The 26,962-nt window shown below is 45.8% G+C and overlaps 1 protein-coding gene across 1 annotated transcript in view; it reads left to right on the top strand.

Moving 5' to 3' along the window:
- DNAH10 (dynein axonemal heavy chain 10) overlaps positions 1-26,962 on the top strand; it is a 1,995,301-nt gene that overhangs the window by 1,853,954 nt on the left and 114,385 nt on the right. The window contains exons 69-71 of the mRNA XM_085636177.1: positions 3,380-3,563; positions 17,917-18,117; positions 19,569-19,778. Coding sequence (XP_085492303.1) covers positions 3,380-3,563; positions 17,917-18,117; positions 19,569-19,778 — 595 coding nt within the window. The remainder of the gene's footprint in view (positions 1-3,379; positions 3,564-17,916; positions 18,118-19,568; positions 19,779-26,962) is intronic.

Below are 26,962 nucleotides of genomic sequence, written 5' to 3'. Positions count from 1 at the left end.
GGTCACGTATAGTCAACCTATGTGACTTTTCATGGCCTTGTAAATATGAGCCCCTTTCACACATTACTCTGCGGGAGAAAACATATGTTGAGCCAATAGTACCTGCTACTGTGGGCAGGGAAAGCGTGTTTGCCCCCACCCAGCAGGATATTTAAAAATGCTCCTGCCAAGAGGGAGCTAACATATACAGTCCTGTGGGCAGGAAAATTACTGTGTTCAGGGGGTGGGCTCCCCAGCACCCAATAATTGAGCCAGCCCTTGGGAGTGGGGTCCCCGGGGCCTTAACAGGCTCAGGTAGGGGGTCCGTGTGGCCCCCTCCCCTTTAAAATTGTTTGACCCCTCAGGATGGGATTGCCTGGGCCTTAACAAGCTCAAGGTGAGATGCCTCCATAGCCCCCTCCCTTTAAAGATTAGTTTGGCCCCAGGGCATGGGGTCCCATGGGCCTTTTAAGGTTCGGGAGGCCATTTAAGGTTAGGGAAGGGAGCCACACAGCCCTTCTCCCCTTTTTTATGAATTGATTCACAGGGAATGGGGTTATCAGGGCCTAATAAAACTTGCAGAGGGGGGACACATGCCCCCCTCCCCTTAATGAATTCAGTGCATCCCGGGGAATGGGGTCCTTGGGGCCCCAACAGGCATACACCCCCCTCCTCCTAATTAAGATACCTGGCCACGGGTGGTGGGAGTCCCCATGGCCCAAAATGGGCTTGGGGAGGGGGTGCCACTCAAGCCCCTCCCCAATTCATTTATAAAAAATGGTGGGCAGCCATTTTCTTTTTTTGCCGCAATCCCATAGAAACTTGCAGACTCTCGACAAAAACAACAACTTTTTTTTCACAAGCGCTAGGCAGGCAGGGAATCCCTAACCTTGCCCCTTATGGTTTTTTTAAATTGAAAAACTGGGGACTAGGGGCCAGATGTATGACCTGCCAAATAGCGACTCTCAATTTGCGTTGCTTTTTCAACTTGCAATTTGCGCCTCACTATTTGGCATGTACAATAGTGTCTTGGACACTGTTTGCGATTCCCAATGGTGTCGCAAAATGCGAGGCTCATGAATATTAATGAGCCACTCACATTTTACGACCCCATTTGGAATGGTTGACCCTCCCAGGGATGGTGGCCTACTGGGCTCAGCAGACCACCATGGCTGGGACTGCTTTTAAATAAAGCACCTTTTTTTTTTATGCAGCCCTTTTTCCTTAAAGGAAAACGAGATGCATTAAAAAAAAAAAATATTGAACTTTTTCGTTTCAGTTTTTTAAGAGCAGGCAGTGGTTTCTGGGAACACTGCATGCCCTTAAAAAAATAATTTTGCATGCATTTGCAAAGGGGAAGGGGTCCCCTGGGGACCCCTTCCCATATGCAAATGCATTACCACCTACTTAAAGTAGGTGGTAATTTGCGAGTGTTTTGCGACCTCAATTGCGGTCGCAAAACATTCGTACATAGCTATGGAGTCGCTATTTGGAAGGGGACCCCCTTCCAAATATCGGGTGGCAAAACAATATTTTGCGAGTCGTAATTTATTTGCCACTCGCAAAATACTGTTCGTACATGGGCCCATGGTTTTTAGCGTGCGCAAACGGGTCTTAGACCCGTTTGCGCACGCTGAAAACCGTCGTACATCTGACCCTAAGTCCCTGACTCCTGTTTTCTCTGCCAGACACATTTTTCTCCATGTTGCTGGCAGCCAATCAGAGTGCTCACTCCAGTGGAAGTATGTCTTGAGAGGGAGCAAATTGGTTCCCTGGGCCAATCAAAATGCTCTAATTCTTTTAATTGGGTTTGAGGGACTCTAGTGAGAGTCCATCGAATCGAATCGTCCACATATACAATTATTTTGAAACTGTAATATCTCAAAAACTACTGACCTGATTTACACCAAAAGCACGCTTTCTGGACCAAGATTTAGCTTCCTGCACAATTTGGTTTAATTCCGTTCAGCAGTTTTTGCAATATTGTTTTCCCAAAAAAGTCTATTGAAAATTCATGGGGATTTTTCGTTGTGGGACCCCCTTTTTTTTCAGCCCCTGCACAACAAATCACTCCGCAACTTTCCATACAAAAACTAGGCAAAAAAGAGAAACTTTTTGGAAATTTTCATGCCGATTTATCTACCGGCTTCAAAGTTATTAGCTTAAAAAAAGGCATTTTCTATGGAAATGCAGACCTAACTACAACTACCCAGTGCCAACTGATATATATATATATATATATTTTTTTTCTCTTCTAACTAACGCCCTTGAGCTTCCAGAACGCACACAACAGCTTGCCTGCCTTTAGGCTTCAATTATCAGCTTGCCTTTACCATCTGGTATATTGATTGCGGCCTGACGCGTTTCGTGGCTAGATCACCACTTCCTCAGAGGCCCATTGTCATTTGCGCAAAGAATCGGGCTCCTTTATATACATGCCTTCAATTGGTTCACGGCCCCCAGTGGGCCTTGCTAGTTGATTGCAAGTTCATGCGGCATGATGGGACATGTAGTTTAGTCCTTTGAGCAAAGTTCAATTCCTTAGTAGGTATCCCTGTGCAAAATAAATAAGACATCAATTAATTCCTTAGTAGGATCCAGCATCGTAAAAGCAAGAAATTTTCATTTGGGTGCACTGTGCTGTATATTCGGATTGGAATTTGTTTCCCTCTACAGCCTCTTAAGATTAAAAGATGGTGCCATCCTGCACGGTAAAGGCCCCATGACAAATGATTTTCAAACAAACGCCCTTAAGCTTCCAGGACGCACAAATCACCCTGCAACTTTCCATGCAAAAAAGAGAAACTTTTTAGAAAGTTTCATGCAGACTTATCTAACGGTTTCAAAGTTATTAGCTTAAAAAAGGAATTTTCTATGGAAATGCAGACCTAACTACAACTACCCAGTGGCAACTGATAGATAGATATATATATATATAGAGAGAGAGAGAGAGGAGAGAGAGAGAGAGAGAGAGAGAGAGAGAGAGTGAGAGAGAGAGAGAGAGAAAGAGAGAGAGAGAGACTTGGATTATGGAGTTGTAGCATTTCATTTTCGTATAACAAAAGAGCATTAATTAATGGCCACATAGGCAAGAAATCCCTTCCTGAGCATAAGGGTGGACTAGTGTCACTTCAAAAAATTCTGGGAACATCTGGAAAAGAAGTTAAAAACAAATTGATTTATTTTTTCTATGACTTTATTATGGAGATACATTAAGGTGTGGCATTGCTCTTGAGCTGCACATTCTTGCATCATCAAGTAGGCATAAATGTTCTCTTTCCTCTACAAAGAAATTCAATTAAAGGTGTTGTTATTCTTTTCTAAATCTGGTTCTTTAATGACCTTTATGACTTGTGACTTGTTTAGAAACAGTTGGCTATGCCTGTTCTTATTTATCTAGGTATGTCCAGCCTCCCGTGATCAGTTTTGAAGCGATCTTTGAGCAGAGCATCCCAACATCCCCAATTGTTTTCATTCTGAGCCCAGGCTCTGACCCAGCCAGTGACCTCATGAAACTAGCAGATCGGTCCGACTTTGGGGGCAACCGACTCAAGTTCCTGGCAATGGGACAAGGCCAAGAAAAAGTAAGTTCTGTAAAATTGTACATAGCCTTTTCAGGCCAACACATGTTAATACATAAATCAAGTAAGCTTTAATGCTGTGCCTGTTTGTCAGATGTGCTGTAGATATTCTGAGCAAATCTTAGCCCCAAATCAGAAAGAGAACAAAGAGAATGGCACTTTTCTAAAAGAAATCCATAATTTTTGATTCAGAACGATTTAAATACCTTTCTGTCTGTGTCCAATCAATACATAGCAATATAGACGTGTGCATTTGCTGTAGCATAATGTACGTACAGTGATTACCATCTTTGTAGTAATATTAGCTGCAAGATTCAATTCTCTAGAATGTTATGTTTAACGTGATGACATATGTAGTAGTAGTAGTTTCTATTTATGAATGTGACTGTTTAATGTATTATGCATCGTGAGCTTAATTTTAGACTAAGGGTTGATTAAATATACTTCCTGAGATGAGAACTCTCAATGTCAGCCTTTTTGTGAGAAGACACAATTCTCTTTTCCTGGTCAGAAGTTGAGGCTCTTTCTTCTCCACAAAGTGATAGTGATCTTAAAGCAGCAACATATATGTGGTCAACTTAAGGATTTGATGTTTTGTGAATCACTTGATTGTATGTCTCTCTCCAAAGGTGGGTTAGAAAGATCATGTTATGACAATGGAGACCTGGCTACTGTTGGTCTGCAGGGGCTTGTGCTCCTTTTACAAACAAATTGAGAGAGCTCATTGAAGGTAAGACTGTCAAGCCCAGCTTCGCAGGATTCGGTTGCCGCAGAAAATAGGTCCACCTCCAGATATTACCAACACCCAGATGCTATAGGTAACTGGGTGTGTGAAAGATCAGGCGGGGGAAAAGGAGTGGGAAGGGACAGCAGTGGAATAGAACCTGTGGAAACAAAACAGAAAGATGTAAAATACCGCAATCATGTCTACTCTCAGTATGATCTCGCTAGGAAAGACAGGTATAGACACTGATGTTGCTTCACCCGGGAAAGGCCTGCACGTCTTTCGACTATCACCCAACCTATTTAGATAGAGAAGACTATACGTTACATCCACAAACCCCTCGCACGCGTCATACAGCGTTAGCCAATTCACAACTCTCACATACCAGGGAACAACAAGACAGTTTGCAGAACTATGGTGAATAACCTCCTTCCGGAAAATCCCCAAAGAATAACAGTCTCGAAAACAACCAAAGAATAGTGTCATGCCAATGGAGATATAGACTCTCTCCTTGTTTCTGTTCACCAGTAAAGTCCTGAGGTTAACTTCACCTCAAATCACCCCTCTCCTTTATTTGTCTGATTGGTTTGTAATCCTAAGGTTGGCTGCAGCCTGCACCTTCCTATAAGTAAGAGCACCAATGTACGCCCACACGGTAATACGCGGTTCACTCACCGCCGTATTCCGCTGAGCTTTTAATTGTCTCCAAAGCCGAGATCACACGGTAATACGCGGTACCTTTCCGCCGTATTCCGCTGTGCTTCCAAACACTGACAATGAATAGAGCAAAATGACATCCGGTCCCAGAAAAGGCAATATGCAGAGCACCGCAATATTCCGCTCTATGTGTGACCTGAACAGCGGCCACTCGGGAACCCACAAGATGAGCCTCGCTCATCGGCTCAGCGTCCTCGTCGCTAAATTACTCACGGTTCCGAAATGCCTTTTACCGCTCCCGTCCGCCTCTAAAACCTAGGAATCCGGCGGCTGAACTCCCGGCGGCGCTACGTACTCCAACCTCCTCTACGCTCAGCCGAGGCAGAGGGAAAATCCTCGAATCAGAATAACGCGCAACTTCCTGCGCGCCGGTGCGACCTAAATCCTGTCTGCACGCGTGCCTCATGGGAATTGTAGCTCCGGGGCCTCGGTAGGCGCGGTAATGCGTGGATCCTGACAGTAGGTCCCCCTCCCCTAGCGCCTTCTAGGCCCAGGTTTCAAAGGGAACCGACGATGAAACGAACGCACAGCCCTCGGTGCGTGCACATTCCCCCAAGGCTCCCATGAATCGTCCTCCGCAGGATAACCTTTCCAAGATACCAGGTACCAATACACCCCTCTCCGCAGTTTGGAATCCCGGATGCTCCTGACTTCATATTCCAGGCCTCCATCACGTAGCACCGGAGGTGGTGCTTGTCTGCGAGCCCCCAGAGCCGGTTTCAAAAGATTACAGTGAAACACAGGGTGGATCCGAAGTGTTCCGGGCAACTTTAGCTTGTACGTGACTGGATTGATTTGTCGGACTATGGTGTACGGGCCGATGTATCTGGGATGGAAGATACTTCGCAACTTGAAACGTATGTTTTTGGTGGACAGCCACACTCGGTCTCCTATCTTGAATTGCGGCCCCTCTCTTCGGTGGCGGTCTTCCCATCTTTTATAGGTCGCCTTGGCTTGCGTCAAATGCTGTTTGACCTGGCGATGTAAGGAATGAAGTTTCTGATGGATACATCTGCCAGTGGATTCCTCACCTTGTGATATCCCCTGCGCCAGCAACATTCGGAAACTTTTGTAGCAGTCCACGCCGATGAGGTCGAAGACGACGTCACAGAGACACGGCTCCGCACGCGACTCCGCTGACGTCACCGGCTCCATAAGAAGACCTCGTCGGCGTGATGACGTCAGTTCCCTTTTTTCCGCGCCGTCGATGCCAACGGATTTCGGGAATCGTTGATAGTAGCTTTTCTGATACTTTGTGTATTCTTCTGGTTTTCTTCTGTTTCTCTTCGAGAAGATGTCGACAAGGAAGTCTGGTTTTAAGCCCCGTCGGGAATGTGGCAAGCACATGTCGATTACAGACCCACATGAAGACTGTGTTTGGTGTCTCTCATCCGACCACGATGTGGATGGTTGTTCTTGGTGCCGCAAGATGAGCTCCAAAGCTCTAAAAGAAAGGGAGGCAAAGCTTTTCATCGCCAGGATGAAGAAAGAGAAGAGAGGAAGGAGGAAGTCCAGATCAAGGTCGAGGTCGAGGTCGGTGTCTAAATCGACTTCGGGGCATGCTTCGAGAGGCAAGAAGCATAAGACGAAGAGGAGGCATTCTTCTCGTCATCACTCCGATAAGAGTTCGGCTCCGAAGTCGAAGTCGCCGGCTCGGCGTCGGAGGGAATCCGTGTCTCCTTCTCCAGTCCCGACCTCACCTCCAGTTCCTTCTTCTCCAGTGGCTTCGCTGGCTCCGGCTTCATCTCCGGTTCCGGTGATATCCCCGACGCCGGCTCCATCTCCGGCTCCGGATTCATCTCCGGCTCCGTCTCCGGCCCCGGTTGAGGATCTTCCAGTCCCGGGTGAGCCTGTGACGCCGCTAATTCCACCGCCGGCGCCGGCAGGCCTGAGTCCGGTGATGCCTGACCAGTACCCTGCATTCCCTGGACCGGGTCAGGACCCCTCGCATTATCTAAATGCGATGTATGGGGTGTTTTCGAGGGCCATGTATACCACTGGTGCACCTGCGGGTGCGATTGGTCCGATGGCTTTTAACTTGGGAGTGCCGCAGGTCTATCCTCAAGCTCCATTCATGCCGTTCTTACAAGCGGCGCCGTCTTGGCATCTACCGGCGCCGAGGACGTCGACGCCTCTTCCCTCTTCACCGGCGCCGGCTTGACCTCGTTCGACGCCGGCTGCTCCAGCGGATCCACGTTCGACGCAGCGGCTGGCGCCGTCGGATTCGAACACGGCGCCGCCGACGCCGCTGGTGCGGATTCGATCCAGAAGGGAGGCGCAGAGAGTGGTGGATGAAAGGAGGTATCTTTTGCAGGAAGCTGAAGAGGGAGAGTTGGTTGACTCTGATGAAGTGTTTGAGGAGCTAAAGGAGGCAAGTGGGCTGGATTTGTCTCCTGAGTGGGAAATCACTCCACCATCAGATGAGCCCTCAAAGGATGCAGCGCCTTATCATGCGGTCATCAGGAAGGCTGCGGAGTTGTTAGACCTCCAGTTACCAACCACGGAGTTCAGGTCTAATATTCTTACTGAGGTGCTGCATTCGCCTACTGCAGTCTCGGAGCCTTTGTTGCCCTTTAATGAGGCCATTATCGACCCCGTATTACAGGTATGGCGTAAACCTTTTTCAGCTCCCGCGGTCTCTAGGACAGTCGCAAGGAAGTATAGGGCGGCTCCAGGGGATCCTGAGTTTTTAACATCGCACCCATCGCCTGAGAGCCTGGTGGTTCAGGCTGCTTGTTCGGGAAGATCCAAGGGTGCCTTCCCTCAGGTTCCAGGGGACAGAGAGGCCAAAAAGATGGACCAGTCAGCCAAAAAGGTCTTTTCTTCAGCAGCATGGCCCTAAGTCAACAAACGCGACTTGTCTGTTTAGGCGTTATATCCATGCGCTTATGGACTCAGCGAAAAAATTGGCACCAAAGTTGTCGGAGGAGGATAGGGCCGGCTTCAATGAAGTTTTGACTGATGCTCAGGCGGCTGCACGACAAGTAATTCAAAGTGGACTGGACACAGCAGACTCAGTTGCCAGAGTTATGGGGTCTTCTGTTGCCACCAGCAGGGGTGCGTGGCTAAAGTCCTCCGAATTCTCCCAAGATGTGCAGTCGGCTTTGTTGGACCTACCATTTGATGGGTCTGGTTTGTTCGGCAAGAAGGCGGATGCCGCTCTCGAAAGCTTCAAGGAGAGCAAGGCTACGGCAAGGTCGTTGGGTCTTCAATCCCAGCCAAGGGGATCTTTCAAGAAGTATAGAGGCTTCGGAAGGGCGACTTTTCGCTCTTACAGACAGACCCAGCAACAGCAGCAACAACAACAGCAAGGCTCTTTGTCCAAGGGTTACAGAGGAAGAATCAGGGGTCGCTCACGTGGCCGTCAACTCTCCTCCTCTTCCTCTTCCTTTTCAGCCCCTCCCACCACCGCAAAACAGCCCTAGATCCGACATTCTGGATCATGCTGGTCCTGTGGGGAGCCGGCTTACCCATTTTCTACGATATTGGGAATCTGTAACTACAGATCTCTGGGTTCTGGATCTTGTAGAAAATGGGTACACCCTTCCCTTTCGGGAATTCCCTCCAAATTACCCTCCTTGTCAAGGTGCTTGCTCGGAGGACCACCGTCTTCTCCTGCAGGAGGAAGTCCTGAAGTTGTTTCAGAAGGGTGCGATAGAGGTGGTTCCAGAGCAGGAGAGGGGTCAGGGATGCTAGTCCCGGTATTTCCTGATTCCAAAAAAGGACGGCAGATTGCATCCGATATTGGACCTCAGGATCTTGAATTTTTATCTGAAGCAAGAGAAGTTCAAGATGCTCACCCTTGTGCAGGTTCTTCAAGCGCTGAATCAGGAGGACTGGATGATGTCAATCGACTTGCAGGATGCGTATTTTCACATCCCCATCCTGAAGTCGCACAGGAAGTATCTCCGGTTTACGGTAGGATCGCAACATTATCAGTTTGCGGTCCTTCCGTTTGGTCTTACTACTGCACCTCGAGTCTTCACGAAGGTGATGGCAGTGGTGGCAGCCCATCTCAGAAGGTCGGGGATTGCCGTTTTCTACATCCATCGGTGGCCACGGTGATAACGGATGCATCCACCTTAGGGTGGGGTGCTCATCTGGGGGATCTGGAGATCAAGGGTCTTTGGTCTCCAGAGGAAAGGTTGCTTCACATCAACCTTCTGGAGTTACGGGCGATACGTTTGGCGCTCAAGGCCTTCCTCCCTTCCCTTCGCGGTCAGTCTGTTCAAGTCCTGACGGACAACACTACCGCGATGTGGTATATAAACAAACAGGGAGGAGTGGGGTCTCTTTGTCTCTGCAGAGAGGCCCTGCGTCTATGGTCCTGGGCTCAGGATCATCAGATTTGTCTGATGGCGAATCATCTGGCCGGGGTTCTGAACGTACGTGCAGACAGTCTCAGTCGGCAGTTCTCCGCCGACCACGAGTGGAGGCTTCATCCGGAGGTAGTTTGTTGCGTCTTTCGGATGTGGGGAACTCCTCGGGTGGACTTGTTCGCCACTCACGAGAATGCTCACTGTCCGTCATTCTGCAGTCTCCAGTATCCGATGCAGGGAGCCTTGGGGGACGTGTTTCAGTTGAGTTGGGGCTCACGACTCCTTTACGCGTTTCCTCCCATACCCTTGATTCCTCGGGTTCTGAGGATTCGCCAAGACCGGGCCCAAGTTATATTGATCTCCCCGGATTGGCCAAGAAGGGTGTGGTACACAGATCTTCTCCACCTCTCCTCGTGCGCTCCGTCTCCCTCTGAGGGCAGACCTCCTCTCGCAGTCGGAAGGGCAGGTTCTTCACCCCCACCTCCAGAGCTTACACCTTCATGCCTGGAGATTGAACGGGGCAACCTGAGTTCTTTATCTCTCCCACCGGATGTGGTAGATGTAATTTTGTCTGCCAGACGTCATTGCACCAAATCCATATATTCCTATAGGTGGTCTAAATTTGTACTTTGGTGCGGAGAGAAGTCCATTGACCCTTTGAAGGCTCGTCTATCTAACATCCTTCAGTTTGCCCTTTCTCTTGCTCAGCAAGGCTTTGCTGTGGCTACTGTTAGGGGTTATTTATCGGCTTTGTCGGCTTTCCTTTGTTTACCGGATCAGCTGTCGTTATTTAAATCACCTATTGTTCTTCGTTTTCTCAAGGGTCTCACAAACAGGTTTCCTCCTACTCCCTTTATTGTGCCTCAATGGGACTTAAGCCTTGTATTAACTTATCTTATGGGTTCTCCCTTCGAACCCTTACACAGGTGTCCCTTGAGACTGTTGTCCTTTAAGACGGTTTTCCTCATTGCAATCACCTCGGCAAGGAGGGTAAGTGAGCTTCAAGCTCTAAGTTCAAAACCCCCATTCTTTACCATTCATGCTAAAAGACTGGTACTCAGGCCAGGGCTGCGTTTTTGCCTAAGGTGGTAACTCCCTTCCATCTGGGGCAATCCATTACCCTTCCTTCCTTCTATCCTCCCCCTCACCCTTCCAAGGAGGAGGAGAGACTTCACCGCTTGGACCCTAAGAGGGCGGTGAGCTTCTACCTGGACAGGACAAAGGACTTCAGAGTTGATGACCAGCTCTTCATGGGCTTTGTTGGCTGCAGGTAAGGTCGAGCGGTGCACAAGCGCACCCTTTCCAGGTGGATTGTCTTGTGCATTAAGCTCTGCTACTCCCTGGCGGGTAAGGAACCTCCAGAGAGTTTGAGAGCTTATTCCACTAGGGCAAAGTCTTCCACATCTGCTTTGTCTAGGGGGGTTCCTGTGGAGGACATTTGTAGGGCGGCAACTTGGGCCTCCCTCCACACTTTCGCAAAACATTATTGCTTAGACACCGAAGTGAGGAGGGAAGGACACTCTGCTTGTTCCGTCCTTCAGGACTTTCTGGTGTAGAAGGGTGGACACCCTCCTCCGGGAGCGGGACTGCTGTGGGAATCTATTCACAAGGTGAGGAATCCACAGGCAGATGTATCCATCAGAGGAACAAGTTACTTACCTTCGGTAACACTTTTTCTGGTGGATACAGTATCTGCCTGTGGATTCCTCACTGACCCACCCGCCTCCCCGTTGTCCATCCTTCTATACCTATAGTTCTGTTGTTGGTGTTTCAAAATGTATTTATATCTCTCAAGGGCATTGTGGTATTTCTTTTGCCTTTCTGCTTATTTTCCACACTGTGTGTGTGTTGATCTGCATATTGTGTACTGTGTATACTGTGTATATATGTTACTGTCAGTCCGTCCCTGTGCCTCGAAGCGATGGAAAAAAGGGGCGGAACTGACGTCATCACGCCGACGAGGTCTTCTTATGGAGCCGGTGACGTCAGCGGAGTCGCGTGCGGAGCCGTGTCTCTGTGACGTCGTCTTCAACCTCATCGGCGTGGACTGCTACAAAAGTTTCCGAATGTTGCTTTCGCAGGGGATATTCACAAGGTGAGGAATCCACAGGCAGATACTGAATCCACCAGAAAAAGCGTTACCGAAGGTAAGTAACTTGTTCTTTCGCACTTTAGACAGAACCATGGGTTGGTTACGCACCTCCTCGGGTATGTGAATAGGAATGATTCTGGCATCAAACCCAAAATTGCCGTGAAAAGGAGAGAGACCGACAGAACTATGCCAACCATTGTTGTATGCCAACTCCGCCATCCACAACATGTCAATCCAGGATTCTTGGGCCTATTTTGCGTAACATCGGAGGTATTTCTTGAGTGTCTGATTTAGACGCTCCGTTTGCCCGTCCGTCTGCGGGTGGAAGCTGGTCGACAGGGAAGAGTCTATGAGTAGGGCCCTACACCATAATTTCCAAAACCTTGCTATGAATTGGGGGCCTCTGTCAGATACGATGATTTCAGGCAGACCATGTATTCTGACGACGTGGGTTAACAGGAGCTGCGCCGTTAAACTGGCGGTGGGTAGATTTACACAAGGAATGAAATGTCCCATCTTTGTCAGCCCATCCACAACCACCATGATGGCAGAATTGCCCTTCTCTAAGGGCAATCCAGTGACAAAATCCAAACTGATGTTTTGCCACGGGCGACTTGGAGTGGGCATTGGCATGAGTTTTCCTTTCTTTCCCACGGTCTCGTTTTTGGCTCTAGCACAGACTTCGCACTGTGACACCCATGATGTTACATCCTTGGATAGTGTACTCCACCAAAAATGGCGTTGGATTAAGTGCAGAGTTTTTCGTTTTCCTGGATGTCCTGCTAAGGGGGATACATGACACCACACGAAAGCCTTCTTTTGTAACTCCTTCGAGGGAAGGTACACTCTGTTTCTATAGAAAGGCAACCCCTTTCTGACAGATCGTTCTGAAGCCTTACGTGCCCAGGTTTCCCATTCTGTGGGGGGACGATGTCTTCGTACTTCTGTCAAAAAACATTCTGCTCGTACTACGCACAGCACTTTTGAGGGATCGATAATGGCTTCCGTCTTTTGGTCATGAGGGACGTGATCGGTTGTTTTCTATCTAGACAGAGAGTCCGCCTTGCGATTTTTGCACCCCTGGTCTGAACGTTACCACGAAATCGTACTCGGCGAAGAATAACATCCATCTCATTTGTCTTTGGGAAAGATGCCGAGCAGACTTCATATACTGGAGATTTCTATGATCTGAGTACACAGTGATGGGATATTGAGCCCCCCACAGGTACTGTCTCCATTCCTGGAATGCCCTCTTGATAGCTAGCAGTTTTTTCTCCGCTACTGTATGATTTCTTTCTGCTGGATTCAGCTTCTTTGACAGATAGGCCACAGGGTGCAGCTACCCTGTGTCTTGATTCCTTTGTGACAGGATGGCCCCAATGGCCTCGTCGGAGGCGTCTGCCTCTACCACAAAGGGGTGCTCTGGTCGCGGATGTGCTAGTATTGGGGCGGAAGTGAAAGCATTCTTGAGGAATACAAATGCTTCCTCCGCTTCTTGGGTCCATTGGAAAGGGACTCCCTTTTTAAGCAACCTCGTGATCGGAACAGCCACTTGAGAGAATTGTAGAATAAATCTACGATAGTAGTTTGCGAAGCCCAGGAAACTCTGTACCTCACGGACGTTCTGAGGGGTAGGCCATTCCTGGACTGCCACCACCTTTCTCTCAGCCATGCGTAACCCTACGGGACTTAGCATAACCCCGAGGAATTCCACTTGTTGCACCCCAAATTCACATTTACTCAATTTACAGAACAACTGGTGTACTCTCAACTTATTCAGGACTCTGAGAACATGAATGGTGTGTCCTTCTACCGTGTCAGAATAGATGAGGATGTCGTCAATGTACACCACTACAAACAAATCCACGTATTCCTTTAGAACGTCATTAAGAAAATACTGGAATGCCGCCGGGGCGTTGCACAAACCGAACGGCATGACAGTATATTCAAATAAACCGTATCTGGTTTTAAACGTCGTTTTCCACTCATCCCCAGCCCGCACGCGCACTAAATGATACGCACCCCTCAGGTCTAACCTGGTGTATATTTTGGCCTCTTTCACTTGGTCCAGCAGAACCGAGATGAGTGGTAACGGGTATCGGTTCCGAACGGTGTTTTTATTGAGGACAAGATAGTCCACACAAGCCCTCAAATCACCGTTAGCCTTTGGAATGAAAAACAGTGGGGAAGCAGCCGGTGACCGAGAAGGTCTTATGAACCCTATTTCTAGGTAATGATCTAAATATTCCCGCAGATGTCTAGTCTCTGGCAGCGACAAGGCATACACCCTACAAGCGGGGATAGTGGCTCCCTCTACCAGATCTATTCGACAATCGTACTCCCGGTGAGGGGGCAATTGTTCTGCTTGGGTCTCACAAAATACATCCTGATACTGCGAGTATTCTTCTGGTAATTTAACATCCTTTTCTGCAGCGGTGGCTACCACATGCGAATGGATCAAGGACACGACCTGAGTGGGGATATTATCAGGGACTACATGTTCCCGACATTTGTCGGAAGGGAACTACAAAGTCTTTGTTTTCCAATTTATAGTGGGATTATGGTAACACAACCAAGGCATACCCAGGATAACTTCATACTGGGGGGCTTCGATGATATTAAGCGATATTTTTTCCTGATGTTTTTCCTCACCCAAGACTAATGTCAGGAGCAGCCTTTCCGTTTGCTCAACAATCAATCCTGATTTTAAGGGCTTGCCGTCTACGGCAAACACCTCTTCCGCTGTCATCCTCGGCACCCTTTGTAACCCCAGAGTAGTGACCAAACCGCTGTCTATGAAATTCCCAGTAGCCCCTGAATCTACCATGGCCTTTATCTGATGTAAGTGATCACCCTGTTTAAGAGTCATAGGGAGCACGATTGTATGTTTCTGTATCACGTATGTCGGGGTTGGCCAATGAAGGTATTTGCCAACCAATCTCCTTATTTTCATTACTAAGAAGAACCCCTGCCCCCGCCTCTGCTATAGGTGAGAACGTCGACACCGCTACTCTCATATTTCTAGACCAGGCTTCGGAGGGCTTCGGTTTGGTGGGACAGTCTCTAACATAATGACCTTTTTTCCCGCAGTACATACATAAACCCTGTACCCGTCTGCTCTCTCTCTCTTCTCTGGACAATGGGCTCTTTACTACCCCTATCTCCATGGGTTCCGAGGACGTCTCAGTGCTCGGTACAGGTTTACGGGAAGTCCTCTCTCCTCTGTAAAACCCTCTTTCCCACTTCTTCTTCTCTCCTCCTCTTTCCAACATTCTCCCATCTAAACGCAGGGTCAAGTTAATCATGTCAGTGCAAGTGGTGAGTTGTGGGTCTATCTGGGCTAAGACGTCCTTCATCTCTTCCCTCAGCCCCTGGTAATATAACGACATCCTTTTTTCTTCAGGCCAGGCTGTTTCAGTCACCAAGCGGTTGATTGTGGTTAAATAAGTGACCAAGTCATTTCTCCCTTGTTTTAGCTCTAACAATTCTTTATCCGCACTGAGCGTTGTCGCCCTCCTATCAAAAACCCTCTCGAACTCGGACCTAAAAGCCGCCCAATCCGAAAGTACTGCATCATTATCCTTACTAGCGGGACAGCCCAATTCGCCGCGTCCCCTATCAGATAGGAAATGGCGAACGCTACTCTTGAATGATTAGTAGGGAAGGAGGCCGGTTTGCAAGAGAAATGTAGCATAATCTGTGTCAGAAAAACCTGTATTTTCACGGGATCCCCGGCGTATCTCTCCGGACTCGCCAAGGGTATGGGAGGAGGCACCGTGACTTGTATCTGAGATGCCACAGGGGAGGCATCAAATGGGTTCCTAGATAACCTCTCCACCTTTTCTCGTAGGGCGGCTGTTTCGGCCTTGGAGGAGGCTAATTCCTGCTGCACTAACAGTAACGCCTGAAGAACATCCTCCATGGTGGCCATTGTCTACCGCAACCGAGCCGGGCGAAGCTACAATTCGTGGGCGCGTTATTCTGTCAAGCCCAGCTTCGCAGGATTCGGTTGCCGCAGTAAATAGGTCCACCTCCAGATATTACCAACACCCAGATCCTATAGGTAACTGGGTGTGTGAAAGATCAGGCGGGGGAAAAGGAGTGGGAAGGGACATCAGTGGAATAGAACCTGTGGAAATGTAAAATACCGCAATCATGTCTACTCTCAGTATGATCTCGCTAGGAAAGACAGTTACCTGCATAGACACTGATGTTGCACCACCCGGGAAAGGCCTGCACGTCTTTCGACTATCACCCAACCTATTTAGATAGAAAAGACTATACGTTACATCCACAAACCCCTCGCACACGTCATACAGCATTAGCCAATTCACAACTCTCACATACCAGGGAACAACAGGGCAGTTTGCAGAACTATGGTGAATAACCTCCTTCCGGAAAATCCCCAAAGAATAACAGTCTCGAAAACAACCAAAGAATAGTGTCATGCCAATGGAGATATAGACTCTCTCCTTGTTTCTGTTCACCAGTAAAGTCCTGAGGTTAACTTCACTTCAAATCACCCCTCTCTTTTATTTGTTTGATTGGTTTGTAATCCTAAGGTTGGCTGCAGCCTGCACCTTCCTATAAGTAAGAGCACCAATGTACACCCACACGGTAATCCGCGGTTCACTCACCGCCATATTCCGCTGAGCCTTTAATTGTCTCCAAAGCCGAGCACACATGGTAATACGCGGTACCTTTCCGCCGTATTCCGCTGTGCTTCCAAACACTGACAATGAATAGGGCAAAATGACGTCCGGTCCCAGAAACGGCAATATGCAGAGCACTGCAATATTCTGCTCTATGTGTGACCTGAACAGCGGCCACTCGGGAACCCACAAGATGAGATTCGCTCATCGGCTCAGCGTCCTCGTCGCTAAATTACTCAGGGTTCCGAAATGCCTTTTACCGCTCCCGTCCGCCTCTAAAACCTAGGAATCCGGCGGCTGAACTCCCGGCGGCGCTACGTACTCCAACCTCCTCTACGCTCAGCCGTGGCAGAGGGAAGATCCTCGAATCAGAATAACGCGCAACTTCCTGCGCGCCGGTGCGACCTAAATCCTCTCTGCACGCGTGCATCATGGGAATTGTAGTTCCGGGGCCTCGGTAGGCGCGGTAATGCGTGGATACTGACAAAGACATTAAAGGTATATCTTGAGTATGGTGCTTGGACTCTAGTAATTGGTTTCTTATGATCAGGGCGGCTGGGTGCGGGTTAGTGCAAATTGCAGTGTCCTCAAATTGTGTTACGAAGGTGTTTGAAAGAGGAATTTCAAATATCACTTCTGCAGTGGAATGAGATTGACATGGAAGGCATCCAATATCATGCAGGATTCAAGGTCACTGCTGTACTGAATTTATAGATTGGTAAAGCTGCCATTTTCGCTTCTCTTCCCAAGGGATCTGACCTTGCCATTAAATTGTGATTGTTTAATATATGCTTGTCAAATGGATCATTTCTAGAGTCACAAATAACTTTCATATTTATTTTTTAATGTGCTTGTTTAATTAAAAGGTCTAAAAGTTTGTTGTAAGTTTCTTAAAACGTTGGGGTCGTTTATTAAAATGTTATGAGCACTACTTGAACAAACACGAATAACTAAAGAAAAATTCTAAATATAAATTTACAGTTTTAAATTGATGACTTTCAGATGGGATTCCAAGGCTAGCAGAGATTTTGATCATTTAGATTCAGCCCTAGAGCAGATATTTGGTTTTGTGAGAATATCTTTGGGAAACAAATGGTGAATGTTTAATTTATTTAGGACATACAATTAGTCCATTGCATTAATGTAGCCCTAATTATGAACAGTAGAGCTAAGAACACATGCTCAAATAGAGCTTATAGTCACCTTATAAACTTAGTGTGCTGGTGTAATAGCTCTATGCATAGACAGGTGGTAAGATGATGGAATGGCCTTTATTCTGACACATATGGCCCTCTCTACCTTTGCATTCTGAGGCCTGCATGAGGTCCATAATCTGCATCTGGGTAGTAGCTCCAAACAGTTGCATGAAGACTTACCTTCAGGCTGTTGCTCAGTTCCTGTTGTTTTCCTGCGTTTGTTTTTTATTTGAATCAATGATTTCTAGCTGAAGTTCTTGGCTTCTTTGTACTCACTATGTTTGGTATTCAATCCTTTTTTTATATAGTTAGTTTGAATACTTCATTACAATTGAATCATTTAGCTGCTTGATTGTTGGCACTGACGTGTCACTATCAATATTTAATCAGTCTTTTTTTTAGGTTTTAGGAAGTGACTATCTAATGCAGTATTTGCTGTTTGTTAATTAAGTAAATCAATAGTTCTTCGCATTATAAAGCAATTACTTTTTCTTATTCTACATGCTTCCTCTCATATGATTTAAATAGCAGGAAACTTTGTTTTGGAATCTAGAAAGTGTGCATACTATGAATGTGAAAAACAAGACATGGTTGGTTTAAAAACTCCATCCTTGTTAATATGTCTGCTCTACGCTCTATCCTTGTGATTAAAACAGGTTGCCCTACAGCTACTCGAAACTGCAGTAACTCGAGGCCAGTGGCTGATGTTGCAGAATTGCCATCTTTTGGTGAAATGGCTGAAAGATTTGGAGAAGGCTGTGGAGAGAATTGTGAAGCCTCATCCAGACTTCCGCCTGTGGCTCACCACAGACCCAATTAAGGGCTTCCCTATTGGGATACTACAGAAATCGCTTAAGGTGACCTAAAGGGCACAAAACATTGTGATAAAGATTACTTATTGTTATTAAAGAATTCAAAATTTCAAATTTCTGAAGATGACACCTTAGCTTAACTATGGTCTATTAAGACTATTGCAATGCATGCTGTGTAATGTAATTTGTAAAAATGATGGTGTTACGTTTGTAAAAATGTCTTCTGCTTAGATGATTTGTGTGCTCCCTTAATGGCATCTGTTGCAGGTTGCACATCAAGTAACATATTCATATATCAAAGTTTAATTTAAGCATAGACCTTCTCTATATGTTTAAATCTGCTGTGCTGCTGCCTAGTCCCTAACTAGCAAATCTGTGAATAAGGTGTGACATACATACATTGAGATACATTCATGTATCGAGACAAAATCTTCTTGTGGAAACAACCCTGCAGAAATGATAAAATAGACCCTGATATACAAATGAGATGTACACGATGTTCCATCAAACACAGGTCTCACAAGTCATAATGGCAGGGTTTCAGAAGAGATCAAGTACGATAGCTCAAAATTCAGCAAGAAGTAGGTAGTAACACATTGAAAAGGATCACAAGAGTTAGTTAACAGCGCTCACATGCTGAAAGTGCCCATGGTAGCTCAGAGAAAGGACTCTCAATTTGGTCTCCAAAAACGTTTGAATTTGCCATTTAATACATTTAAAACTCTTTATTTATACAAGTATCACGTAGTTTCCACAAATGCATTCTTTGTCTTAGAATATAAGATAAAAACGTATGTGGCATTTTAGGGTGAATGGTGTGTACACATAGAGCTTTCCATGTGCCCTGATTCATTCAAGTAAATTAGAACAAAACATTTAAATGGAAATCACGAAATCATAGGGAAAGTGATTAAGTTAATTTTATGCTCTCCCAAGAAAGCGGTTTCTAAAAAACATCTTGAAACTCTCAAAAATTAGACAGGCCAAAGTGGCCCTCTTATTCCTCAAACTCTCCGCTGATCCATTTGTATTATTTAGCACTGTGCACTTTCTGCGATTGGCAGTTAGACTAAGAAATACTAGAGGTGAGAACTAACTTGTAGGATTGCTCCCTTGTTTATATGATCTTAAAAGCTTCCGCCAGACTTAGCCATTATTAACTGTTATGAGAAGATTATAGATAATGAATTATAGCCTCTGATTGTCCTGTTTTTTTTTTTAAATGACCTCGCATTTTGGGGTTTTCTTTTATAGGTACTGTTGATTTTTAGGGTTATTCTGTATATTTGTTTGTGATTTTTAAACAAAACAATGTCGATTTTAAGATGTGTATCTTTTATGGTTATTTTCAAATACCCGAATAAAGATATTTGACTTGACTTTGACTTGATTAAGTTAATTCAATTCCTGTTTCCTTTCATGGGTCGTTTCAGGTTAGGTTTCACAGTCAGTAGTTCCCATGCATAAGATGACTTTTGTCTGTCTTAATTCCATAGGTCGTGACTGAGCCGCCTAATGGTCTGAAGCTGAACATGAGGGCCACTTACTTCAAGATCACCCGCGAGTCCCTTGATGCATGCAAGCACCCTGCGTTCAAATCTCTGGTTTATGTGCTTGCATTTTTCCACGCGGTAGTCCAGGAGAGAAGGAAGTTTGGCAAGATTGGTTGGAATGTGCCATATGATTTTAATGAATCCGATTTTCAGGTAAATATTTTACCTAGATTCCGCTATACTTTGGTATTATGGGTTCAAGGACATTTGTGACATGTTTAAGCTTACCGCAGTTTAGACATGAAGGTGGTAATTTAAAGCAGCAGTTAAACAAAACATAACCCAGTTACAGTACATTTTTCTCATTTGCACACGCTTTAGGTTGTTCTGTAAAATCTTGTGCGATTTCACTCTGTGCAGCTTATCATGGAAAACCATGGTCCACAACTGCCAGAAAACGTTGGCTTCAACACAGTACCAAACAAATACAAGCACAACGTGTAACGTCGTTTCTGCTTAATACTGTAATTATTTCTTAAAATATACCAAATGAGGACATGATATCCAGTGATAGCAGATTAAAATGTACCTGCTCATAAGGGCACTGGACCTTTCAAGAAGAATATGATTCAAACAAAGAATGTATCAAATATTGTATCACCTTTCCGCAACTAAGCAGTGTTTATGTACTGATAAATAAGCTTATCCCAAGTTCTCAGTTTTCACATATTGGCACCTCATCCTTTTCTTTTTAGGACGTGGAACAGGTAAATTTTTTATCAGTTTGGCTTATTTGAGTCAGACGTGATGTAGTGGCCCTTAGCAGGCCATTCTGGTTGTAGGAGAGTAGGGTCTGTTTTCTATGTTCACCCCCACTTTTTGCTTTTGCTTTACTGGTTTTCGACTTAGATGTGGCTGTGGGCCTGCTAATCACACCCACAGCCCTGCTGTTCTCTCTCTAAATGAATACTATGTACTTTAGGTGCATAACCCAATTGGATAGGATCACCTTATTGGCCCCTGTACAGTTTACCTTAGGTACCCAGGGCATAGGTGTACCCTAGGCCTACCAGGGGCTGCAGCATGTATTATGCCACCCTTGGCCTGGCCTTCCATTATGACACAACTGGCTGATCACTCAGCTGGGGCAAGGTCGTGTAATCACCCCTTGCTTAGGTGTAGTATTCCTATACCTAACTTATATATAGACACATGTGTACCTATCAGCCACTCCTATGGCATGCCTTAACAATCCTGGAGGCAGAGTGCTTGGTAACATGTGAGATAGTGCTCTAGCATGAGCTGGGCCTGTCTGCAGCTTTCGGAACCATGTCCTTATAGCTGTTCTATGATATAGCCTACCATATACTCTTAAAGTGCCTTATAATCTTAAACGGTTATGGTAACTATGGTTTGGCTTTATCAAAACATGTCGTGTAAGGTGTCTAACCCTTTGGAATAATACCCCCATCCCATTTCTGGTGATGAGGATATTATCCCTCCCTTCTAGAGGGAGAAGACATGTTGAAACCTACTTACCCGGTTAAAGTTAACCAGAGCCCCAGCATCACAAAATGGATGCTGCTGCCACGACACAAGTCTGACCTCCTGCTGCTGGGAGTGATCCCGGCACGGGAGGCTTGGACAATAGGTTTCCTGCCTTGGGAGGTGCGAGCACCACCCCAGACAGGCCTTAGTGTATTGGAGCAGGGAGGGATGAAAGAAACTAGAAACTGCCTGGGGCACACAAGGTGTCCCATGCATAGTCCAGTTCAAACCGGTGCTGGGGCACTCCAGCCCCAGTCCTGGCGCGAAACTGGACAAAGGGAAGGGGGGGTAACCACCCCCCTCCCAGGTCCCACCCATAAGGCGTGACCTAGCAGGCAACCCAGCCCCCCAGATTAGTATAAGTGTGGTAGCTGGGCCCCAGGAGATTAGATTATCCTGAACCTGCAACTTGAACAGAAACTCTGGACCTTCGACATTCGACGAAACAAGAAGACTGAAGAATCTCCCTTGTGGCCAAGGAGTGGTCACCCTGTGCGAACAGGCACCATCAAGAGACTTACCGTTTGCTTTGCTGAAGTTCTACGAGGGACCGACTGCAGAGCCTGACCAGAGCCTTGACTTCCAGACTTCTCCGACCCTGATCCACATCCACAGCCGAGCTGAGATCCGTGGAGGCGACGAGAAACGTGGGACCGGCTACCTGGGAAAAGTGGCGAGTATCTTCCAGCGCAGCTTCTGAGGCACCCTCGAAGTCGTGCACCGAGGATTGAGAAGCCCCAACCCCAAGCACCATCTGCACCGAAGATCAGCCCCCCACACTCCACGAGTCCTGCGTGGGGCCCTTCTGCATTTTCCTGCTTGCCGCGTCTGTCCGGTTGCTTGCCCGTTGGCTAGTAACCTTTGCGACGACACACCTTCAATTTTCCACTGCTGGTTTGGCTCCTCCAGACTGGCTCCTGCTCCTCTGTAAAAGAGAAGCACCCCAGACCTTCCTGGTCTGCACCAGAAGCAAGTCCTCCATTCTTCGTGGGTTCCGCTTGCCAAGGCTTGGTGAGTCCTAGTTCGACTTCGACGCTGCCGACAGCACGAACCTTCGTGGGACAGCTCGCCTCCTGGTCCTGGTCGTCCTCGACGTCTCCTGGTACCCGTGGCTGCTGCGACAAGCTTCACCTCTTTACCTGCAATCTCCCAAAATCGCCTGGTTCCTTCCTGGTTCCACGTGGTGACTGGCTAGTGACCCAGACTCTGTCCCTTCTGCTTGCAGGTATCCTTCCTTCTTGATCCCGGCCTTGGGATCCACCGGACACTCTTCACTGACTGCCTGTCAGCATCTTTCCTTCAGGCATCCATAGGAGTCGACGACGAAACCCGACGCAAGTTCACACGTATGCACCCGCAGCTCGTGGGCTAGGTAACTTGGGTACTCCGGTGCTCATCAGGGTATTGACTATCCTAGTGTCTAGTTCTCAAGTCTCGACTTCCTAGCTACTCCAGAAGTGTCCTAAATCTTATTAATTCTAAACTGTACTATTTCTATCGATTATACGCATTACGCGTGAGTGTTTCCACTCTGCACCTGAATCCTGTGGGCCTCCCACTTCCTAACCTTGGGTAGTATAGTGTAGCCCCAGCGATTCCCTAGGCCTAGGCCTATCCTATTTCCGTAACAGTGGTCCTTATACCACTTACTTAGTATATGGTTTGCGTGGCCCCTAGGCCCTAACTGTATTACTTACCTGTGTGACTTAATGTATGCTTAAATAAGACTGTGTTGTACTTACCTCGAATCTCATAAAGAGTGCTGAGGGTTTGACTAGAATAAATACACTTTATTTTATAAATATATCTGTTGTGGTGTCTTTTCATTTGGTATTCAAGGGGTTACAAATGGTATAACAGCTGGCTTCACATGACATTCAGAGTTTAGCCTAAGACTGTTCTTGTCCATGCTACCACTAGGATAGCTGGACTATAAGGTTGACTTTACAACCAATCACCATAAGGGTTGTTTGGACTGATACAAGGTGTACACTAGAATTAGTGACATCATATATCAGGCCAACTTCTCACACTGGTGATCTTCTTAGAATTGATGCTTTCATCCCACCACTTGCGCTTGACTTGGCAGTCTTTCCAATTAATCCTTCCAGCACAGACCCGGCACCTTCCATGAGGTAATCCACACCAAAAACAGCATGAACCCCATGTCCATCAAGAGTGGTTATGGGGTGTCAGACTGACTAGTAAAAGCAATATAGAAACGTATCAGTGACCATCTCAGCCCAAGTGAAGTAAGCTTGGATTACACCACTCTTAGCAAATCCTACCCTAGAATCAATCCAGCTTGACCACTTACAAACCAGATTTGCAGAACTTCTGTTGTAGCAAACACTAGCTAAACCGATCTTAACAACTAGCATATTAAACACATAGGGCTCAATTCACAAAGTTAAACTTACACTCTTGTGTAAGTTTACTACTTTTTGCAATTCACCAAGGAATTTTATGAGTATCTTTACAACTGCAGAGTCTCTGCACTTGTGGAGGAAATTCCACGCATAAAAAGATAGTCAGTCGTAAAGTACTACACGTAAAATTCTTTTGTGAATTGCAAAAAATTGTAAGTTGCACAGAAGTGTAAGTTTATATTTGTGAATCAGGCCCTTAGCAACTTTCAGTTTTCGAGGCAACTTATGATTAGGTTTTATACCCAAGCAAGAGGATTGATCAGCCTTACTCATCTTAAATGAGGAATTACTATCACTGATTGGGGTGACTCAGCGATTCCATTTCTATTGTAGCTGTCATGCACTTTTGATACAATAAATGTTCACATGTCAATGCAGAAAAACAAATAAAATTGTGATCATAGACTACCTTTGTTCCTTTCAAATTACGTCAACACATTTATGTTGTGGGGTGAACAAAACCTTTAAAATTAAGAGAGACACAGATTCTTCTTGGCAACGCCACGACTGCTATTTACTCTTGCGACATGGAGACAGACCTTCCTCATGCACAGGTAGGCTGCCGGTCTCTCTTAAATTGCAGCTTCACAGGCAGCTCTTTTTATACACAATTTACACAATGCAAATAATAACTGACTTGCAGGTCACTGACTGAAGATGGAAAAACACTCGATGACCTGTGACCCCCATAACCCTAAACTCTTACCTAATCCTCTGCATAGTATTGATTGTGCTTCCAACAATGCTTAACAAACTAAGCATTCTTTTACTCGTGAATGCATGTGTATTTGTGGTAAATGTAATTTTATTGGAGTGTGGGCGTTTACCATTGTGCACCTAAGACCTCCGTGTGGGCTAAGCTGATTTAATTTCCTGCACCCATTGTCTAATTAGGTTATGATCTATTTGAAAGATCGATGTGCGTGCTGGCCAAAACCACAAATATTGTCATGCTTGCTAAACAGGAGTTGACCTTCAACTGAAACCCTTTCAAGTTACCTATTTCATGTTGTTCACAAGTGAACTTTTCACCTTTTTCTTGTCATCGCAAGAGTTGGGCCTTAACTGTTCTTTCACCACGTACAGCTGTGTGCTTTCTGATGGTGTCTGTTGTCGTGCTATGTCCTCGCTTTTCACATTTTCCACTGTGTTCAAATTTTACATTTCCTACAACACTCACAACATGTGGATTCCTTGTTTGCCATACATTTTTTACATGAAGCATGTATATGATCTGTTAACTAAGCCAGATATTGGCTGACACCACACAGTTCTTGGTTCAAAATGTCAGGAATAATCACTATAGAACTGACCAAACTTCAATTCAAGCTCACAATCATTAAACATCAAATAGATGTCAACTGGTGCAACAGGGAAACTGAGCTATTGATGCTGGCTCAAAATCCAGCATTGCTGAACTCACTCGGATGTACTTGCTGATCATGCACCATCATAACACTGCTCAACCTGGCCCAAGGTCAAAGCGCTAGGAGTATAATATGACTTCCCATTTATTCAAAAGGTCTAATACACTAAGTTACACAAAGTTGCCTAAACGTAAGAGCTTATGTATCTACTTGGAGGATCAATAAAGAGCATAGTATGATGGGCAGTATAGAACTATTCTATACCTATGCTTGCTGAAAAAAAGCCAAAAGCCATCTACAAAAGTTCAAACCGCCACAGATAAAGGATTAGTATGCAACCACAAATGATTCTACAATACCTGGAAATTACACTTGCTCTATGATGTGTCATGAAAATGGTGTAAATATGTAGATATAATTAATAACATTCTGCACTTTCACACTCCCAAATATCTCCAGTAAGTGCAGCAGCCTTGAAGTGGTAGTCCTAGGCTCCGCCTCTTTTTATTTTTCCCAAAATAACTTGTTGAAATGCCTACCTAAGATGAAATCCTGTTATTGGTCAATGTTCCCTGTAACAAGTCTATTTTTATTTTGAGCGGGGGAATAAGAACACGCCTTGGCCAGCCCCTGGTAAGTATGACACAGAGCAGACATGCTTAACTTAGGGCAATATGTAAAGTATTACTGCAGTACCAAAACAGTAATAAAGTCAAAACACTAAGCAGTAAAAAAGCCAAACTGAATTACAAAATTGAGTAAAATAATTTAATAAACAAAATTACACCAAAATGACAAAAATCTAATTAAGGGAACCCAAAATATGAATTGTTTAATATTTTAAGTAACATTAGTGGCAAAAACTGTTAGACGCCTAAGATAGTATATAGGAATGGTAAACCGGGACCAAGGTGAAATTTCAGGCTGACCTCAATGGAGCCCAGGCTGGATACACCAGGTGGATTGATCCCAGTGATAGTCTGAAGTCAGAAAACGTTATGAAGTCCTACTAAAGAAAGGGACTCAGTCACTTTTCTTAAAGAAAAAATGTTGACATTTCTTCTGAGTGCCAATACAGAATGGGACTAAGTCAGTTTTTGAGGAAAAAAATCATCCTCATGCGGGGCACTGCTTGGGCCCTGGAGCTTTGGATATTTTTTGCTGAAAATGTTCCAAGTCCTAAAGTGGAATGGGACTTTAGCATTTTTTGGAGTGGCTTTCTCCATGCGGGATGAAGCGAAAATTCAACCGGATGCTGTAGAACTGCTGGTGCAATACATTTCCTAGTTGGTCCCTATAAAGCTCTGGAGGAAATGTTTTCAACCGTTTCCAAACTTTCTCGTGTTGCCCAAACAACCATAATAGTACCTTCAAAGGTCCCCAGGGCCTCAGGTGATGCAGTTAAAAAAATTATGAGGGTGTCAAGCAGAGGCCAACAAAATGACCAGTCACGGTCCAGTTTCCATTGGTCAGCTGGGCAATTCGGGGAAAAGGACTTGTGAAGCTTGTTGTATCCATGAAGACATGCAAGAGGTCAGCCAACTGCTCATTGAAGTGCACTTCTTTGTCCTGGCTTCAGAAGGGAGCAAGTCCATCTTTCAGGGCTCCTCTCAGATCACAGACAGCAGGTCTAGTCCTCTTTTGATGTTCCACAGATCTAGAAGGTGTTCTGAGAAGACTATCTCAGGATGTCTCATTTATGGTTGGCACTAGCTAATAGATGGGTGTGACTCCTTGGCACTCCTTAAGCCATGCCGTAAATGTTTACAGACCTTGGGCTACCTACTTTTTCAGTAGTTCTCCAGTATTGGATCTTTAATAGATTCACATGCTTGAATCTTCTTGTCGTTATGTTAGTAGTCCCACAGCAATAATAAAAAGCTGTGCCATGGTGTAAAAGTTTCCAGACCTTTGCCTACCTACTTTTTTAGTAGTTCTGTTCCTGCCCGACTGCAAATAGGCCCACAATTCGATGTGTCAGGGCAATTCCAAGTTGGCCAAAATCTTCAGCCATACTGAACGTGGGCTCTGAAAGCTGGGGTGTATGCAAGGG

The sequence above is a fragment of the Triturus cristatus genome, chromosome 11 (assembly GCF_964204655.1).
Source record: "Triturus cristatus chromosome 11, aTriCri1.1, whole genome shotgun sequence".
Classification (NCBI taxonomy): domain Eukaryota; kingdom Metazoa; phylum Chordata; class Amphibia; order Caudata; family Salamandridae; genus Triturus; species Triturus cristatus.
Note: the sequence above shows the minus strand (reverse complement) of the source record. Positions and strands in the feature narration are given on the sequence as shown.